We start from the raw sequence: 20,010 nt of genomic DNA on the forward strand, positions 1-20,010 counted from the left end.
AAGAGCTACTTTTTGGTCATAGTTAGGGTTAGCAGAAGCTTACAAACATTTTCTGCCTTCTGTACAAAATCCAGGATAATGGCACTGCCAATGGTTTGCAAACAGTTTTGGTCATAATCTTGAATGTCCTTGCATGTATGGGGATGAAATCAGACCTCAAATAATACTGGACTAGAACTCTGGTGGTCTAATAGCTTAATTATGTCACTTCAACAGTGATATACTTTTATTGTTTACAGACGAGGTATAAAGGTGCTTGCAGATGTTTAACTTTTGATTATTTTAGTTCTAGCAGTAAATAATGTAGCAAAATAGCTTTTAAAGATCTTCCCGGGGTGTATTTTTATGCTTATGATATTCCTTGAGTGATGTTTTAACAATTGCTTTAAGCTGAATATCCTCTTCCATATGAACAGCCTTTAAATCACAAACTGTAGTAAAATTCTGTTGAAAATTAAATAGATCGAGAATTGGTAGTTCCTAATTAACCAGTAAGAAAAGTTTATGAGAGGCAGATTGAATAAATATCAAAGCTTCTGAGTTATACTATCTTTCATAAATTGGCTTTTCTCCAATTAGTGTATGCTTTCAGAAGCAGGGGAATAAGATGAAAGGATCTGCATCAAAACTGATTACTGGTGAAACAAAATGGAAGTTGCTGCTTTTGATAAAATACAAGACTATGGCAGCGCTTGAATAATTTTATGGGAAGTTACTGCCTAAGGCGTATGTTTTACTGTCTGATACTGAATGCATGAGGAAAGACCATCTGTTTTTTTCAGCCTGAACAAATACATGATCCAGATTAAACCACTAGAGACCAAATATAATTGGTCTGTGTTTTGCTTTTTACTACCCTCTACCTACAGCAGCATCCTGTTGTATAGCATGTGTCATAGCACACAGTTCACATGCTGGCATTCGAAAATACTTTTTCCTCTAGTGAGGGTTATGACTGTCCAGGGCTTAATACAAACCTACACACTTCATCTGTCACTGCAGAAATAGTTCGTGATAGAAAAGAAAAACTTCTGATACACTTTGACCACTGTGGCATTTGAACCTTAGGGATTTCTTTTTTTTTGCTGGACAGGTCCTTGTTTAGCATCCAGCCAGGTGAAATGTGTTGCTGTATCCTCCGTGCCTTCAGTTCTTGCTGGGGAACAGGAGAGACGCTTTCATTGAATGGCTCCAATAAGCAGATTATATTAAAAAAAGTTAGAAAGTGAATCTCAACTATTGTTTTATTTTGAAGGAAGGCACGTCAGTGGTAAATAAACTACCGAAAACATTCCAGAACACTTAATCCTTTTATTTTTGTTGCTAGTGTTGTGTTTTACAGCACCTAAAAGTATGCTTTTAGTTTTGCAAGGCTAATAGGACTGTGTTTCTCCCCTCCCCCAAAGTGCTTACAGTTTAATTTTAGACATAATGTGCTGAATGTCAGTAAAAAAAGTGTTCAGTGTTGGAGGGAGGGATGAGGGGTAGAGGGGCGAGATTTGAATGTGTGGGTGGATAAATGCAAACATTTCTCTTTTGTTCTGTAATAATAATTAATAACAATGCTCTGTTCCTTGTAGAGCTTCCGGAAAAACTGCAAATAAAAGGTTATAGAGGCTTGGAAAAATATCTTTCCAAGACTATTCTTATGTATGGCTGTGGGGATTGTTTCTGGATTTCATGGATAATCTGCAGAACTATGTCTACCAGGTGCTAATCAAAACTGCGCCTGACTTTCCTGAATATTTACCATTATTTTGATTAATACACTGTTTAACTGTACCAGTTCCCTCTCCTGACTCACTTTTCCCATCTATCGTGAATTAACACTTTGCCCACAGTGATCTTCTAAATCAGAGTCCTGAGGAACTGTGGTAACGCAAGTGGTGGGTGAGTGTGGGATAGTTTTGTGACTGCAGAACTGGGCTGGGACTTAAAACGTTCAGGTTTATTCCACATATAAAGACTTTCTGCGTAGCCTTAGGCAAGTCCCTTACCTTTTCTGTGCTGTGGTCTCCAGCTGTGAACAACAAGCTTTCTTTTTTCCTGCTGCATCTATTTTCTATAGTTGTGCTATAAGAGGTCTCTTGCAAGTGAAAACTTGTATTGTGTGTTTGGACAAGACTCTACAACTGGGCCTCCAATTTAGTTCGTATTACTGGAATACATCTAAACAAGAGCAATTTTTATTACCTAAATACAAAGGAACAAAGAGAATGTCATTTTTAACTGATTCAGGACTAAAGAAATTCAACAAAACTAAAATATATCCTTTTACTGTAAATTCTTAGTCACCTCTTAATTTTATCTTGCCCTCCATACAAACTTTAACAAGGAGAGACCACATTTATGCCTATGCCAGTAGGATGTAATTATAGGGGGGATGTACCTGAAGACTCTAGCAGCTGAAATTACCAGAAATGTTGTGGGAGCTTTTCCTTTTTTTAAAAGGTGGGGAGAAGAGGAGCAAAATTTTTCACAAGGTGGATTTTTGTCACTTGAATGAGTTTGTTATGAAACCTTTAAGCATATATATGCTGGTCTTTATCCTTCTTCAGTCTGGCTTGCCAATGGCATGTGCCAGAGACACCCTTTACCCTCCTGGGTACTGTTTTATTTACAGTTCTTGGTAGAGTTTATATGCAAGCTCCTACCAGATTTGATTTTAAGAACAGAACTTCACCCCAGCAGTTAAATGATATGCTACAAAATGTGCCTCCAATGTCGTATGGCATTGCACATCAGATTTTCTAATAGAAATTCTGAAGAAATTGACTTACATTTTTCTGTAATGTACTGGATATATTACAGCACTACTATATTACAGCACTATGGAAACTCTCTATGTTATAAGGGAAAGAGCAATTTTAGCTCCTGAGGCACAAGTGGGAGTGGATGCGATAATATACTGAAGTTCGTATCCAGTAGTTAGAATAATAGAAGAATTTAGGTTGGAAAAGGCCCCTTCAGGTCATCTAGTCCAACCTCCTGCTCAAAGTGAAACTCACTTCAAAGTCAGACTGGGGCCTTTTCCAGCCAAGTTCTGAACATCTCCATGGGCAGGTGTCACACCCTCACTCGGCAACTTGTTCTGGTGCTGGATCACCTTCATTGTGACATTTTTCTGTATAGGTAATCATAATTTTCTGTCCTGCAAATTATTTCCTCTATGCCATCTTTATAACTAGAATTAGATAGCTGAGGACATCAGTCAGAGGTCTCAATCTCCCTTTATCCAGGCTGGACAAACCCAGCTCTGCTCAGCTTCTCTTATGTGTCATGCGCTGCAGCCTCTGACCACTCTTGGTGGCCCTTCATGGGAGTCACTTCAGTCTGTCCGTCTGTCTCTCATGCTGGGAAGTCCCAAAGTGGGCACAGCACTCCAGATGTGGTCGTTCGGATGCCGGACAGTGGGAAATAATCACTTCTGTCGACCTGCTGTATACGTTCTTGCTAATACACCTCAGTGTGTGGTTGGGTTTCATTGCCGCAAGAGCAGACTGCTGAGGGATGTTCAGCTTGGCCACCACAAACACCTCCACACACCCCCTCCAGTATTTTTCTTAAAAAATGCTTTCTGTGTTTTCACAATTATTGTGTTATTGAATGGAAACATCATATTGAAGAGCCTGTGAATCCGTTACATAGATCCGTAATTTCTGTATTTTTTCCCTTTGTCCCTGGAAGAGATCCGAGTCCCTCTTGTATCAGGAAGGAGCCCTTCGTGCTTTCCTGCAGATATACATCTGTATTATTTACCATACCTATTCATGTTGGGTTAGAGCATCTGTTAACAAGAGTCCCAGCAATTCAGATAAAAGCCAAAGGCCTACCCTGTGTGGTTGACTCATTGCCCAGCATGACTGGCAAATGTTTTAAGAAGGAAATTCGTAAAACATTGGTAGAATTAATTGTTGCTACTTGCAAAATCCAGTGCAAGAATTTAAAATATAGAACATGCACTGCCTTGCACTCATACAGTGTGCTGCCTGGCTGCTGATTAGTCAGTTTGTGGTATTGTGGGTGAAATGAACTTCTCTTCTGATCCAATTCATAGGTGGTTTCACCAGCATAGTTGTATTATTATTGGTGAAGCAATACAATAGGAAAGGATCTTCCTTATCATCCATAGTAGAGGCCTCAGAGCGATACCAGCTCTGCAGGCTCCTGTCTGCAAACAGCACCTGTGCTGTATGCTGCATGGATCAGACATGGGATATGCAAGAATTTCTACAGTGATACTGGGTGTTTGCATCTTCCTCACAAAGAGATTTAGCAGCATGTTGGTGCTTTGCTTTGCTTGTGTGTATTCATCAGTACGTTGAAACATGAAAGCTCATGCAAGCTCAAAATTGCCGTCGTTTTCCTGACTGTAATTGCGCGACTTGTGTAAGGCTTTCTTAATTCACTCTTTTAACTTCTTCAGTATGATATTAAGTTTGTTCCCAGAATGGAGACTGTTCGTTTAGGGCAACGATTATAAAACTCAACTACTGCTCAGCTTCTGGTAGTTTGTACATGAAGTCTCTTGCTCTGAAGGAAGTTGTTTCAGGTGGGCAGTTAGGTGCAATGTGTATTTAGCTCTTTGATAAGCTTATATCGCAGATATTTGTGGTCGGTTGTGAGATAAATGATTTTTCAGACTGGAGAGAGGATTGTCCCATTGGTTATCTTTCTTTAAAGCCACTAAGAGTATCTGGACTGCATAAAGGTACAGAATTGTGATACCAAAAGTAGTGTCTGTGTATATTGGGTCATGTCTCCAACAAAATCTTGTTTCTTGTGTTTGTTTCCGTTAATTCTACCAGTGCTGCTCAAAAGCATGTGGATTTAGTAACAGGCTACTCTAGTGTCTTTAATGGACTAAGTTAAGTAGTGGTTGAATTATCTTCTATTAATGAAGACTGTTCATTGATAATCTTCTATTAATATTGGTGAGGTAGGATCAATACAGATACTGGTTTGGGGTTCTGAAAAATATTAACAATTATTAATATTCTTTCTTTTTCAGTTTTCTCCTTGTGTTTGGTTGCTTGATTTTGTCCGTGTTTTCTACTATTCCTGAACACACAAAACTTGCCTCTGGTTGTCTCTTCATTTTGGTAAGTGAAACTTTTAAATACAAGACAGATTCACAGATACTTTTATATACACTCAAATGCTCTCCCTCACCATGGACAAAATAGTATAATTCCTGAATGCTTGAAGAAACCAGACTTTTCATCTGAATGATGAAAAAATAATAGAGGATTCCACCATCTTTTTCTTTAAAAACAGGTCAGATTGTATGACTGTTAAAAAGTACCGTATCGCATCCCTTCTTTGCTTGAGAATTGCTGCAGTTTGATAGTTTTTCTACTGCAGTTTGGCAGCAACTGAGCATGAAAGACCTTTGATGCTGCCACTGCCATTTATAAAGTCAGTATGTAGTAAGAGGCACTTATACTTAAAATAGGAAATAATTTTGGTATCTTAGATATCAATTTGTGCTAACTATTGGTAGATGCTGACATTTTAGTGGCAGTTGCTGCAGTTGGAAGTGGTAGTTTCATTATTTTTTCATAACACATGCTTTTGCATTATATTTCTCTCTCCTTTTCCCCTTCTGAGATAGATATAAATGGCTTTAATCCCTAAAAGTGCTTGCCATTTTTCATGCATTGTATGGACGCCACTTTACTCATCTGTTTCTTGATGGGCCATTTAGTTCTGCAAGTGATGGCCTGAGGATAGGCAGTAGTGATCATTAAAATGTCACTATATACCCAGAGTTACCATGGTTATTTCAGTTCCATGTATACAGCAGACTGTGGCTCGTTAGGTAGTGCCTGGGGTGAAGTAACTGCTGACAAATGCCAACATTTTAATTGTCATCGCTTGTATATATCCAAAAGCCCTGGTCTTCAGAACAGCTCCCTAATTAATTATGGCATGAGCAGGCCAATAAGCATAATTACCATCCATGCTATGTCTCTACAGCACAATGTGCTACTGCATCAAGATACTTAAACTAAACGTCCAGAGCTGGCAAGGTGCAGATGTGTGGTGCTATGCTCCATCTGATGGTTTCTTAACAGGGCTAATTAAGGAGGCCTGTCCTAAATGTGGTGGTTTGCATCCTAGTCATATTAGCCCTTTTTCTGGAGAAAAGGCCAAGTGATGTTAAAATAGTGAAAAGTGCTCAGATTTAATCTTATGCTCATATCTGGTCCCATTATTTACATATGCGAACAACACTTTGCAAATTGAAGTTTGTTTAAATGTTTTGCAACTAGTTATTTTATTTCAATTAGTATACTAATTGCTAAGATTTTCTGATACAGAAAACAGGAAAATTTTATTAGTCTGAAAATACCCTATTTCTAATAGCAGGTACTTTCATGACAAGTAGCCTGTTTCCCTGTATGTTTATGTAAATTGATTGTAGAAATACCATTTGTTCTGACATAAAATATGCATTTCCCATGAGCCACATATTTGTTGATTGTGTCGGTGTGCTTACTGCCACTGATTCCCCAGCTGGCTGATCAACACATTCCCTGTGCTTTGCCATGGCTCTCCCAGGAGCTGGAATGTGAAGGAGCTCTGCAAAGTTCTGGGTTTGTTCGCTGCACCGCACAGAGGTTCGGCCTCATAGAGGCATCCATCAGTGGAGAGGCACTGCTCAAGGTCTACAGCAGGACACAGCGGTGCTTTCTGCTGCTGTGGCTTCAAAGATGGACTTTGTTCATCTTAACAGTTCATAGACTCACAGAATAGTTTGGGTTGCAATGGACTTCAAAGGTCATCTAGTCCACCCTCCATGCAATGAGCAGGGACATCTTCAACTAGAGCAGGTTGCTCAGAGCCCCGTCCAGCCTGGCCTGGAATGTTTCCAGGGATGGTTCTGACTGTAAATCCTGTGGCATCCTCTGAACACAGAAATGGCCTTAAGGAGGAAGAAGGTGGATGGTTAATCCCCGAAGCATCAGTACTAGCCCGGTCCAACATTTCTATGCGATAGTCTAGTGTGTTCAGCAAACCCTTGGCAGAAATAAACCTAGTGATGACGAATTTTACGGCTCCTGCTGTGGGTCTCTAATGGAGAAAAATATAAACACAGCAAAGTATGAAGTTCCAGAAGCAGGCTAAAGCTGACTGGTTTATTCCAGTTTGCTGATGCATGATTTGCTCCTTCTCTGCACACTGAATTATTAGCTGATATTAGCAATGTTATCAAAGCAGGCTTTTTCAACCGCAAACCAAGAGAGAAATAAATTTCTACATTAACTCAGGAGCAGTTGTTTTGGCAGTGCCAACACATAACTGCAGTCATTAGAGTTTTCACAACCTTTTCCTTGCAGTGATTCACACAACGCTCACAAATGTGTCATTTAGTAGAGACAGTTGTATTAACTATCAGATGTGTTTTAATACTCTTTTGTTTCGTGCTTGAGATGGAAGATATATGTTTATTTTCTAATGAAGTACAGTACAAATACAGCAATCCTTAGAGTTGCCTGCTGGGTTTCTGTGAACTGTTTGCTTTGAAGATTTATTGCAGATGTTCCCCCCTACAGCCGTGTTAATTGGCTAAAAAGCTAATATAATGTTCCTTCAACTTAATACCTGAGCTGCTGCCTGCGCTGGCACCTGTGGCTTTTGACATATTGCAGCTATTTGCAGTTACACAAGGAGGTTAAATAGGGAAATGTAGATGGGGTGAGCAAACCTTTCCCTCTTTCGCAGAAAGGCCAGAGGAGCTGAGAAGATTATTGCTCTGCAATCAGTCAGTTCCATTTATCTCCCCCGACCTCGCCTAACACGGGAGGAGAAAACGTATCTCCTAATCACTGCATCCTGAATGCTCTCTCAGAAAAATACGAGGAGGTGCGACAGCTCAGAGTAAATCATTGTTTAGGAAAGCAGTGTTAGCTGAGAGCTTCTGAGCGTCAGCAGAGGTTAATGGACTCGTCTGGACTGCAGAAACATCCGAGCCGACGCAAACCTGCCCCGTTGCCCTGTGCTGAACCCAGCCACGGCTTCGGTCCTGGTGGCCGCACAAGCACTACTGTGTTCTGGGCATCGCCTGCTTATCAGGGGCTTGTCAAGGGGAGACGTGTTTAGTATTTGAGTCTGGTGCTTAAAACGAAAGTCCTGCAGATAAGTTAAGTGCATGTTACACGCAGCAGCGTTGGATTGTTACATCAGTAATTAATTTGCTTAGATTTTTGTCTAGAAATAATAAGCCTAACCAGGGGGAGAGCATCAGATAAAACTCCTTATATCTTCAATGATAATTACGCTTTAGCCTCGTCTGTGCACACAACTTCTGGCACTCAACTTGTAGCAGTGATACATCCCAGACAGGCAGCAGAATAAAATCTACTTCAACATCAAAAAAGCCACAAGACACTTAAGAATCCAGCTAACGGAGCAAAAAAAAATAATCTTTTGTGTATTGCTGATCTCCTCCAAGTATGTTTGCTGGCATTTTATCAAATAATAAACACAAGGGAAGTAAAACTTAGACTGGGAAGGCAAAATCAAATCTTTTGGGGAAGACAGCCGAGAAGGAATGTTTCTGGAACTGGAGGTCATTCACTCTCGTGACCAAACTCTCTATTTTTTAAGATAATTTTCAACTAAAGCTATGTGAAGAACTGGGTTACTTCTAGTTGTTTGCTATCAGTTCAAGAAAATAAATAAAATTATTTGAGTTGACCCACAAAGATTTGGCAAATAAAAAAGTCTCAACAAAGTGTTGGATCAGATTAAATGTTTCATTTGACCTGGCATAAAATATTGTGTATTTGAGCATTTTAGAACTTTGGGCTTAAAAGTAAAATTGAGGCTGTAGGAAATAAATGCCATTTTTATTTAAAGTGACAAAGGACTCGATTTTTTTCATAATTTTCATTTTTAATCGAGATGGAGAGATTGCAAAACTTACGTGAATTTCTGCAGGACTGTTTTTGTCAAATCTGTTTTGTGTTTTTCTCTGAAAAAGGCTGGGGTAGAAGGCTGTACCCAGTTCTCTAGGATAAGTGCCTATGAAAATGTACTCTAGGAACAAATTCTTCAGGCAGAAATAGCTCCCAAAGACATAAAAGCAGACAACATGCAGTAGATGAGGTTGGCTTCTACATGTACTGTGGTCACTTATATGAATCCAAAAGGAGAGCCTAGTAAGTTCTTCTAGCAATTAAGATCTTCCTAACATTCCTTCCTTCTCTTAACATTTTCCCATAAAAGAAGCATAGAAGGAGGATGAACATAGATTAAAAAAAAAACCAAAACAGTAAAGCTGCCCGATAGCATGCAAGCATATGTTCAATGTGTCTCTGCGCTAGGAGAGTGAATTCATCTGCAGCAATGTAATCATACAAATCTGCTACAAAATTTTAAAGCTGAGCTGAGTGGATTTTCAAGAGGGAGATGGATAGTGCTCAATTGAAAAAAAGTAACATTCTTCAGTTTAGATTTATTGTCCCAGAATTTGAATCCTCTTGTGATACTTGGATAAAAGACCCAGACCTGAGCAGAGGAGCAGATGGATGGCTCTGTAGGACCAACTAACCATGCGTAAAAGGAAAAACTGAATCATCTTGAGAGATTTCAATTATAGATATATTTCTAACAAAGAAGGTAAGGTATAGACCACATGTTATTGTGGTTTTGTTAAGTCTTCTCCCAAGAGAAATAGATGAACTCATCCCTGAGCTAAAAAACAGTGAGTTTCAAGTTTGCCAGAGCTCATCAAAACTCAGAACCAGTATTTCTCAGGAAATACTAATTTTCAATGTTCTTTTTAATCCCAAATCAAAGCATAGCTTTGAAATTTCAAAATTTCTGCATAGAAGTCTCTACAAAATTGTCTGTTAGACAGACGACACTGATGTTATCAAAGACAGAATAAGAGAGGGAAATGTAATATTGATGAGGTCAAAGCCTTCGTGTTTTCAGTCTTGTTTGGATTCATATACACTAATATTATAATAAGGTGATAACATGAGCATAAAACAATTCAACGATGTCACAATAAACTGCCCGTTGGCTTTGAAAGAAAATATTCTTACCTTATCAGAATAAATAATTTAATGTCTTTGCTGATTGAAGTGATACTTTCCTATTATGTATACTGATTTCATCAAATCAGATCTGACTGTTGTTATAAAAATTTAGACCAGATCTCATCACAAGCACTTGAGAATCTTTGTGTGCAAACAGAGCAGACTTCTCATTGGAAATGTAAGTGCTGGTTGCACTAACAGTTACAACAAGGAAGTCTGACAAGGCAAAAATGTAAATGAAAAAGTGAAGTTATTTGAAAACATATCAGTAGATGTCCCCAAAGCTGTAATTATTCTGTCAGAAGGCAGCATTGGTACTTCCGACCAACCAACAAAGCTCTGAAGCAAATAGGCACCAACTGTAGCTATGGAGAGAAATGAAAGTAACAATAAAAATTATTTCGTAACAGAGGAACATGGCACCACACATAAAACTGTAAAGGTATCTATGAAAAATCTATTGTCAACAGTGCTAAGGATGATAAAATACACTTCAAACACATCAGAGAATAAAGACGTCTCGATACTGGCATAAGCCTATTATTGATTCGTTTCTGGGCTTGATTACATTGTCTGTAGTGTTTTGTCCTTTCTTTTATTTTGTTTTTCTGTATTAAGCAGAAATAACCTTTGTGAAGAGAAGGATGAAGAATCACACATTGAATGGAATCATTTCTCTCTTTTAATTAAAAATGCAATGTATTATAGTTCTACTGGGAAAGCTTAAATAGGTTTGATGACTAAAGATGACTAAGACAGTATTATTATGTGTAATCTACAATCAGGGCAAAGAAAAATCTCATAACCGAATCACTTAAAGAAGGCAGGATAACTGTGAATGGTTACCGCAAGTGCTACAGCATTGAACAGCAAATGCAGTAGAAGGCAAGAGAGTTTCAGAGTCGCATTTCCCAGGCAGGCAGAACTACCAACCAGTTACCTGCCAACAAGAAATCTCCATTTACTGTGCAATGTTAAGGTCGCTGGGGTTGCCACAAGTCAGTGGCGACTGGATGAAATACCGCCCATGAAATTATTTTCCATTCTCTCTGAATGAACAGGACATGTGTAGAGAAATGGGTGGTACTGTGCAATGAAGAAAGATGGATGGAAACAGCAAACCCACAAACACTGTTAAATGTATCAGAACTCATGACCTGGTACAATTTTAACATTAAAATGACTAACCTGTAGTAAGAAAGCCAGTGTTGATAGGTACATTACACTCTTTCATATTCTTGTTACAGAGCTGTCACTTAGCTTATCTTGTCCATGACATTATATGGCTATATGCAGAAATTGAGGAGAGAAGACACTAGTACTGTGAACGATCAGTTTCTGATTCCCTTTGTTTCCCAACACAGAGAGGACTAGCATTCAGAGGTGGAGAACATATTCTTAAAAGCAAAAAGATTGTCCATATTATTCAGAAAAAAAAGCCTTTTAGACAGCCATTCAAGGGAGCACTTTCTCTAGGAGAGCACGGAATCTCTAGGAGGATTTTGAGATTAAGAGTAGAAAATGGGGAGGATTAAATGTTAGTGATGGCGTGTCAGGATTCAGATTAATAGGGATATAACTCTTTGAGGAGGGAAAAGCATGTCTCCTTGTAGGCTAATCAGCACATTGTACTGAAGGACCGAACCAACTGTCCTTGACCTCCTTGAAGCATAAATGAGCAACACTCCTTGCACAACAGCTGCTCTTCCATGACGTGTGTTCCTTCTTTTATCAGTTTAAGTAATAACAAAGTAGCATGGGAAACCACTTCCAAGTCATAAGTGTGACATTTTCCATAGATGTAGATTTGAAATAGTTTATGCTAGACTCTGAGGTATTGAATTTTCTTGGCTTCACGCCAGAGTTTGATAAGGATCCAAATTTGTTATATGGAGAGAAAGGGCTACCTCCTTAAAACAGGCAGCAAACAATTTAGATTGCAACAGTAAAAATGGATGGATATCAAACTCTCTATCAGAAATTCAGACCTGACCCTTGTTAGGGAAATATTGATTTGCCAAATGGAAGTGCAGAATATGTCTCCAGAGGAAAGCCAAATGACATGGTTATAAATAATATGTGAGGAAAATGTCTACGAAGCACTAAATGTCAGAAGGAAAAGAATGCTGAGAAAGGCAGAACGTAAGTGATGTGAAAGCTGTTTGGAAACCTGGGGAACACCCGTCATCTCAGTGGTGTACAGAAACCATAATCCACTCAGTCACTTTGCACAGATGTGACAAGCCATGCAAAGACATAGCTCACTACACTCAAAATGTGAACTTTCCTCAAGTGAGAGAAGAAATCCGTTCACAAGATACGGTTTAAAAACTGCAAAGTCAAGTAAGTAAGTGTCAAAATACAGGCAAATATCAAAAATATCTGGAAGGATCTGGAGCAGACATACCTATAATACCAAAATCCAAGGAGGGTTTAAGGTGTAGATGATGGTAAATACACAGACACACACTGGAACTACGTCCAGTCCTGAGGACTGTGAACTGTGGGCGAGCTAAAAAGATGAATTAGCAAAATAAGTACTGGCAATTTTAAACTTGTAGGCTTCCACAGAGTGCCTAGGGAAAGGGTGTTGTGTCATGGACAGGATAACAACTTTGGTATCAAATCTGAACCAGACAGGAATTGGCTGATTGCACCATATGATGATATGATCACAGGAAATGAATGTCTCACAAAGATATATGTATGTTTTTGAGAGGATGTGGAAGGAGTTTGTTCTTTCCTTTTTTCAGGAGACCAAAATTCCGTAAGCCTTGAAAAAAAGATAATAGGAAAAGCTGCGAAACACTTAGCGAATGACATCATTTGTAAACACAAGAGTTGATGTATTGGCTCTCATAGTCTAGTTATGGGACTGAAAAGAGAGGACCAAGTAAACTTTTTCGCTGAACTTAAGGAACTGAATAAAAATATTGTAACCAAAGACTAGTTCAAGTAACAGAAATATTTGGTGAGATGACAGAAGTTAATAACTTGAAAAATCCTGTATAAGCAGGATTTTGGGAGATTGGGTAAAGTGCCTTCCAGGTCCATTTTGCCAAGTTACCAACTGTGAGAAAACACTTTCTTAAAATTGCTTTCTGAATACATTTGGTACTGGAAACGTTTCAGTGTATATTATCCCAGGTGCCCATAGGTCTCCCAGTGGTAAAACCATGTCTTGATGTACTCCTAGGCAAACTCTGTTAATGAACTTTGCAAACTGGGAAACTGCAAGAAGAAATCACTCTCAAAAAGGTCACAGCAAATATCATTTGCAGAGTCTCTAGGATTTAACAACTCCAAACATGCTAAGACCAAAAAGTAAAAGAATAGCCATCCCGTCCCGCTCTGCCATACAGTATGTCAAATGTTATTGGTTAGTTCACATACATGTGTTCAACCGTAACAATTAGCCTAAAAACCTTGCATCAATGCAAAATTAACATGGATGCCAGAGCATAAAAGGATTCAGGCTTTGGCACCCATTCCGTGTTCCTTTTGGACACGGCAAAAGATACCGAATTCTTCACAAACATTTCAAAAGGAAGATTTGGGAGCTGTGTTGCTACAGAGACGTGCTTGAACGTCTGCCTGTGAGGTATGGCATCAGAAACGTGACTACAGAGGAAAAAAATGTGTGAAGAAATCACAAAGGAAATTCAAGGCCTGGGTACAGCTGTGCCGAGCTTCATTGTTTTCAATATGCAGATAATTGTAAGACCAAAACAAGACCATTTACCCCCGATACCTCACTGCTGAGAATAAAAATATGAACAAGCACAAAGCAGAATACGATGTTGTTTGGAAAGTAGATTATTCTATAGTGTGAGTTCTATGGCTGTCATCTCCTTTCAGGAATTCTCTCAGAAGTGTGGTTGTACCTGACATATAAACAAATGATCTCGCACAAAGCAGTGGGTGAAAATGGCTGGAAAACACCGTATTTAAGGATGATGTTGTATCTGGAGAAGAGCAGGAGAGACATGTGGGGTGGTGAAGTCAGCGTTTGCTATTTTCCCAATTTGAGAAAGGGTTTTCAGTGATCACCGGCATGTTCTTGAAAGAACCACATCCACCAAAGGCTGAAAGGCAAAATGAGTTTTGGGATGTGTTTGTTCGCACATGCACTGACATGGTAATGGTGGCGTGAAGTGGGTCTGCTGCTCTGGGGGGGCAGAAGGGTGTCTGTCCTGCCTTTGTGGGTGCTGAGGAAGGTGAGCCCGGTTTCAGTGCTAGGAACATACAGTAAATACTTGTATTTACTCTATAAGAAATGATAAGAAACATAATTAAATGGCAGTTACCTAATTCTGGTGCCAGCTTTTACAATCTGATTCAAAACTGGGTTTACTTGACATAAAAATTCTGGGTTTTTTTCTGTTTTAAGTGAATAAAGAAGCACAACTGATAGGTGCCATTTCAAGTAATAAACAGAAAAAGCTAAAAGGGAGTTGGATAGCAGAAATCCTATATAACATGTGACTAATTAAAACTAAGCATAACACTGGATTTTAATATTATATCAATAGACTTGTAGCTCTGTATTAGATTAAAAGGCACAGAAAAGGTTTCTCAATAAGCATGAGAAATCTTAATCATAATTTGGAAAAGCAACTGTAGTGGAAGTATCACATTCATTATAAAACTAATAAATGATAAAAAGGTGCATAAATTCCATTTCATGCTTATTGTGTCTTGCACTGGGAGTTGAACTGAAGTCTCTGGTTGTGATTTATATGCCACTAATAGGGTCTATTCTGGGTTATGTTTTCAGATTTATAGCTGCCTCTCCCACTGTTGAACTGCGGTTGGAAAGAATTAAAACATTAGCTCCTTAAGTGTACATATTTGTGTGTAAATATACTTGTTAGCTGTTTAGATCTAAGATCTCCCCTTCTAATGCTGAATCTGGAATAATAAAAATGTATATTCAAATTATACTATTATTTTGAACAATAATGCACACACATATTCATATCTGCTGATTTTAATCTGGAAACCAGCCAGTGTAACAGAAGTGTCCCTAGTCCTACACCAGCTCTGCATCACAACTATTTGAAGCTCAAACCTTCCTGGGGTTTCTCTGAGACAGACTAGTGTTGCAGTTTCTCTTGCATCCCAATAGCATCTGTTTAATGTGTAGAGTCCAACTCTGGTACTCGGTACTTTGAATCAGTAGAAGGTTTTTTTGCTTGAGAAAGGGATGCAGAAGCTGAGGTGTTATGTTCTTTCTTTAATTGAATGAGAAAACAATCTCATCCTCTTTGACGATAATAAAGCATTTCTATTTGAATAGTATCAACTATTCATTATGTGTCACGATAAAGAGATTTTAGTAGTTGGTGACATTCTTAAACAGGTCACCCATAAATTGAAGGATGAGAACTTGTTTATTCTCCCTGTTTTCCAACTGATTTGGAATCAGTGGACTTCCCTGTTGATGAGTTTTTAGGGAAGAGGGGACGCTTCCCGAGCTGTGTCATTGTTCCTCCTCTTCCTGCTGTTATGTTAGTGCAGTGAGGCTGTGCTGATTTACACCACATGAGCCTCTGCAGTGCAGCTACACTGCAGAGATGTTGTCTTTGGTAGGGAAACACTTTTGGCCTTATTAAACCTTATTTCAGGGGATTAATTTGATTTGTTCTAATCGGGCAATATCACTTGTAGACCCAGTTCTCCTATGACCTCAAGGCAGGCAGCTCCTTACATCAGTCTGCAGCTCTGTTGTCCTACTTCACTAGACTTTAGAATACTTAACAACACAATTTCCATACAAGAAATATAATTAAAGTAACAGCAGAGCCATTTCCTTGTGGGCAGATTTCTTATGTCCAAACCTCAGCTCATTTATACATTGGTAAATAACCAAGAGCATTCTAGAAGAACAGCACAGAGTGCTCAACCTGGTCGTTTTCTCGTCTCGACAATGGCTCTAATTCCCAAAAATGGTGGTCTACAATGAAGGCACTTGATTACAGCAGCAGCAAATCATTTACAGTGTTAATAAGTAGTTAAGTTAATGAACAAGAAAGCTGTGATAAAACCTTTTTTTTTCTGTTATAATATTATGCTAAGGAAAATCCTTACCATTAAAAACTACCTGAGAAGCATATTAATGTAGACAATTTCAACAAATCATCACTTGTATCCTAATTAGATAGGAAAAAAAGAAATAAAAAGTGCTTATCATAGCTGTATTGTACAAAGTATGGTTGATTTAAGTAATTGTCAACCCTGTTCCTTAGAGTCCTCCAGGACCTTTTGTTAATAGAAACCTTGCTCCGGATGACATCTTATTTTCCTTTCCTGCCACTTGTGTGACCCTTGTTGCTCCAGCAGCAGAGCGCCTTGCTTCTCTTGCATTTGCATAGTTCCCTGTAACAACTGGAGCTCTGTATGCAGAAACATTTCAGAATGAAAAGTTCATCAGTCTGGATGAACCGTGCTTTGAGAAGGAAGAAAGAATTTCCACTGTCCGAACCACTGCCATATCAGTTACTGTCAGCCTAAATAGCCCAAAAAGTTACCGATTGTGGTAACTGTGGTGCAGGGCCAGATGCCGCTGTGATTGCAAAAAGATGACAAGATAGGGGAAAAGGACGAAATGACAAAGGCCAAATCATCCCTGCTCTACCTAGGAAGTGATGGGTTAGGTTTCCAGTGAGTCTAAGCTTGCTCATCAGTTCAAATACAGCCTTGCTGAATTTTGAAGGAGGCCAGATTTATCAACAGTGCAGGATTTTCCTGTTCTGATGTAAATGTTATTCATATCTCATAAGTAATCCAAAATTAATGAGGTTCCAGCATATTATACATAGGACAGAGATACTTGGAATGCATCGTTTTTACAGCAAGCCTACAAATCATATGATGTCTAATGATTTTTCCATCACATGCCTTTCCAATTATGTTCTGATTTTCTGTTGCAATTGCTAAGGAACTAAAATCAAATTATTTAAAAGCCTAGATTTATGCTTAGTTTTGTAATAAGCCATTTCTAATGAAATGTAAAAAAAAAAAAAAAAAAAAAAAAAAATCCTGATTTTGTTTGGGTTGCATCCTCCCAATTTTTTTCCATGGAAAACTAAGAACCTCATGACTGTGCAGCTGCCGTAGGAAAAAATAATGTCATTCCCTGGCCTGCATTAACCCTGACAGAGATTTGACTTTACATTGTGGCTGAGTGCACTGATTACTAAAACATTACTTTTTTCACAGTGGTGTCGAATTCTTTGTTTCTCTCTGCTTCCAACCTGAACCAATCCAAAATACAACAAAACTGTCATATGTACTACTATGAAAAGTTTCTGTTTCAATGCATTCACGTTTTCTAGGAAAATCCTTTTCCTTTAGACTTTATACATGGTGATATGTATTCCCTTCAAAATCAGTTGTTCTTTGAGCAAGTAGGAATGACCAGGATATAAGGGTCATTTTGAAACATCACTATTTCAGACACTGCAAAAATAAGTGTGAAACCCCATCTCCACTTTGTTCGATGTTTTTTTTCTGTTATTAAAGCTTATACTGTATTTTAAAACCTCCAGAAATTTGATATGTGTTGAAGAAAATAATATATAGTATTTTTAAAATCAGCAGTTCTTCTAGCATTCCAGTGCACAGAGCCATATGTACTGCATTTGAGATCACTTAGTATAACTACAGTGGCTGTTGTTAAAATTTACTTACATAGCAGAAGCTTCAGTTAATTTTGAGATAACATCACTGTGCATAAATTCATAGTGTTGCTAGAAATCATAACTATTTTTCTCAAAGAATGAACAAAGATGTTTCACATTGCATCTCCAGGAAGAATCTTACATTCTTACCTCATGCTGTCTCAGAACAGATATATCTCCGTTAAGTTTCTATTTTAGTACATGTATATGTGTTTGTGTGCAAGAGACAAATAGGATTTCTGCCTCTGACACATGAGTACACCATGTAGTACAAGAGACTCTCAAACACGTGCTTTCAGCACACAACGACCTTTTTCCTCTTTGTATAACTGAGCAAGCACAGCAAATAGTAATTGGTAATGGTAGCACAGATAATGAATACAAAACCGCATAGCACCGACTGGAAGAATAGCAAACTACCAAAAAAATTACCTCTTTCGAACTTCTACCCGCATTTTTTTTTTAATACTAATTTAACTGAATTGAAGCTGTAGACTAGTCCCTCCGGAATCGTTAAGTACTTTCTGTCCTTGCCAGTTCTGCATGAGAGGCCCCGCTGGGGTCTGACCTGTGATGGAGGACACGCTCCCGCATGTGCCATCGGCTCCTCTAAGACGCCCATGACCGTTCCAGCGTCCTTCCAAAGCTGGAGGTGTTTCTCATGCATCTGTACACAGAGTCTGTTTTCCAGGGAAATGACAAACTTCAGTCAAATGAGGTGTGATTAGATTTTAACAAGGAAAATAGGAATTGGAAGCAAAGAATGTTTTGCACTTTGCTGGCCTCCTCGCTTTTGGTATCTCTTACCCCTGCCCCAAAGAAGAAGCTTCATGCAGAGAATTAGATGTCAAATGGCATGGATGCCTGCCATCCACCCCCGTTAATTCAGAGACATAACTAACGGTGTAAAACAGATTTGACAATTCATAATTTAACTACCACTGTAAGAGCGGTAGTTAAGTAACTAAAATACATGTTCTTCCATTTTTCCAGTTGGCTTCTTGTCCATTTTATTCTTGGCCTACACAGAATTTCCTATAAGGACATATACCACATGATAGCCAACTATTAAGAATTATTGTTACTATATGGAGAAGTTTTTCAGTTTTGCACGTAATCCTTTCTGAAGTTGTACGATAACTCTGTCCATGGAATTAAGTTGAAGTTTCTTGTAGCAGAATGAATAAAAACAATTGCATTCATTTTTCCATATATTCTTTTCTAACAAAAAATATGACATTTTTAGCAGAGGGATCTCATTCTGCTTTTGTAATTTAGGCATTCAATATGGGATTTACAAAATTAGAAACAAAGACACTGAAGAAGGTTCTAAAAACTCTTTCAATATGATTCAGTTATAAAAGCTGACATTTTAGGGAGAAATACTATGTTTTCAAATTGTTCTTTGACAGCAAAAGCAAATTAAATTCACAATATTTCAATGTACGGCCACTAATCATAAGCTAGTGAAGCACCATTACATGACACAATGTTAATAATGCCATTCGTTCAGGTGAATTAATGTCTGAATTGACATATGTGATATTTACAGCCTTATCAGTTTGTAGAGTTATAGGATCTCACAGTCTAAAACCATGCAAACTGTTTATTGGGAAAAAGTAAGTATTGGATAAACCCTATGCTTGCAAATATTCCTCTGTTTAACTCATTTGCAGTTCTTCCTGACCAGTACCACACTAGTCCTCATCCTGCAGGAATAACAAATTAATTGGCTGACAAGGAACAGCTTTCTCCTGGGCATGGAAACACATTCAGCTGCCAAATAAAATACAACTTTAATCGTCTTCTTCTTGATGAGCTGTTTAAGAAGCTCCTCCAAGTACTTTTTCTCCTTCTTTTGGTGAACACACAAATTTTTATTTTATCATCTCGAAACACATAACTTTATTGTGGTATTCCAGAAGAGTATCTGAGTTTATATTCCGTACCACTGTGTACGTAGTGTATCACTGCATATTGTAGGGATTCAGTTTTCCTTAAGGTTTAGAGCTGAATTGTGCTCCAATCTCTGTTGCTGCAACTCTGTTGACCTCATTGTTGTACTGAAAAATTTATTCTAATGACAATTGCATAAATACAGGTTGATGCTATTAAAATGGACAGTCTTAAAGAAGGTTCCAATGTGAAAGAAAAGCAAGCCAGACAAGCAAGGCAAGATTTTTAAATGCTTTCATTCACAAGTTGTCCAGGGAAAGTTATGCCTAGTGTGAACATCCATTTACTGTTTTACAAACAATTACGTGCCCATTGTATGT

At 38.4% G+C, this 20,010-nt stretch overlaps 1 protein-coding gene across 2 annotated transcripts in view; it reads left to right on the top strand.

Annotated features, from left to right (window-relative positions):
• Nucleotides 1-20,010, top strand: part of KCNQ5 (potassium voltage-gated channel subfamily Q member 5) — a 287,542-nt gene that overhangs the window by 196,155 nt on the left and 71,377 nt on the right. For both annotated transcript variants that reach the window (XM_065630523.1, XM_065630522.1), the window contains exon 2: nt 5,012-5,102. In XM_065630523.1, the coding sequence (XP_065486595.1) occupies nt 5,012-5,102 (91 nt within the window). The remainder of the gene's footprint in view (nt 1-5,011; nt 5,103-20,010) is intronic.

Source organism: Caloenas nicobarica, chromosome 3 (assembly GCF_036013445.1).
Source record: "Caloenas nicobarica isolate bCalNic1 chromosome 3, bCalNic1.hap1, whole genome shotgun sequence".
Lineage (NCBI taxonomy): Eukaryota > Metazoa > Chordata > Aves > Columbiformes > Columbidae > Caloenas > Caloenas nicobarica.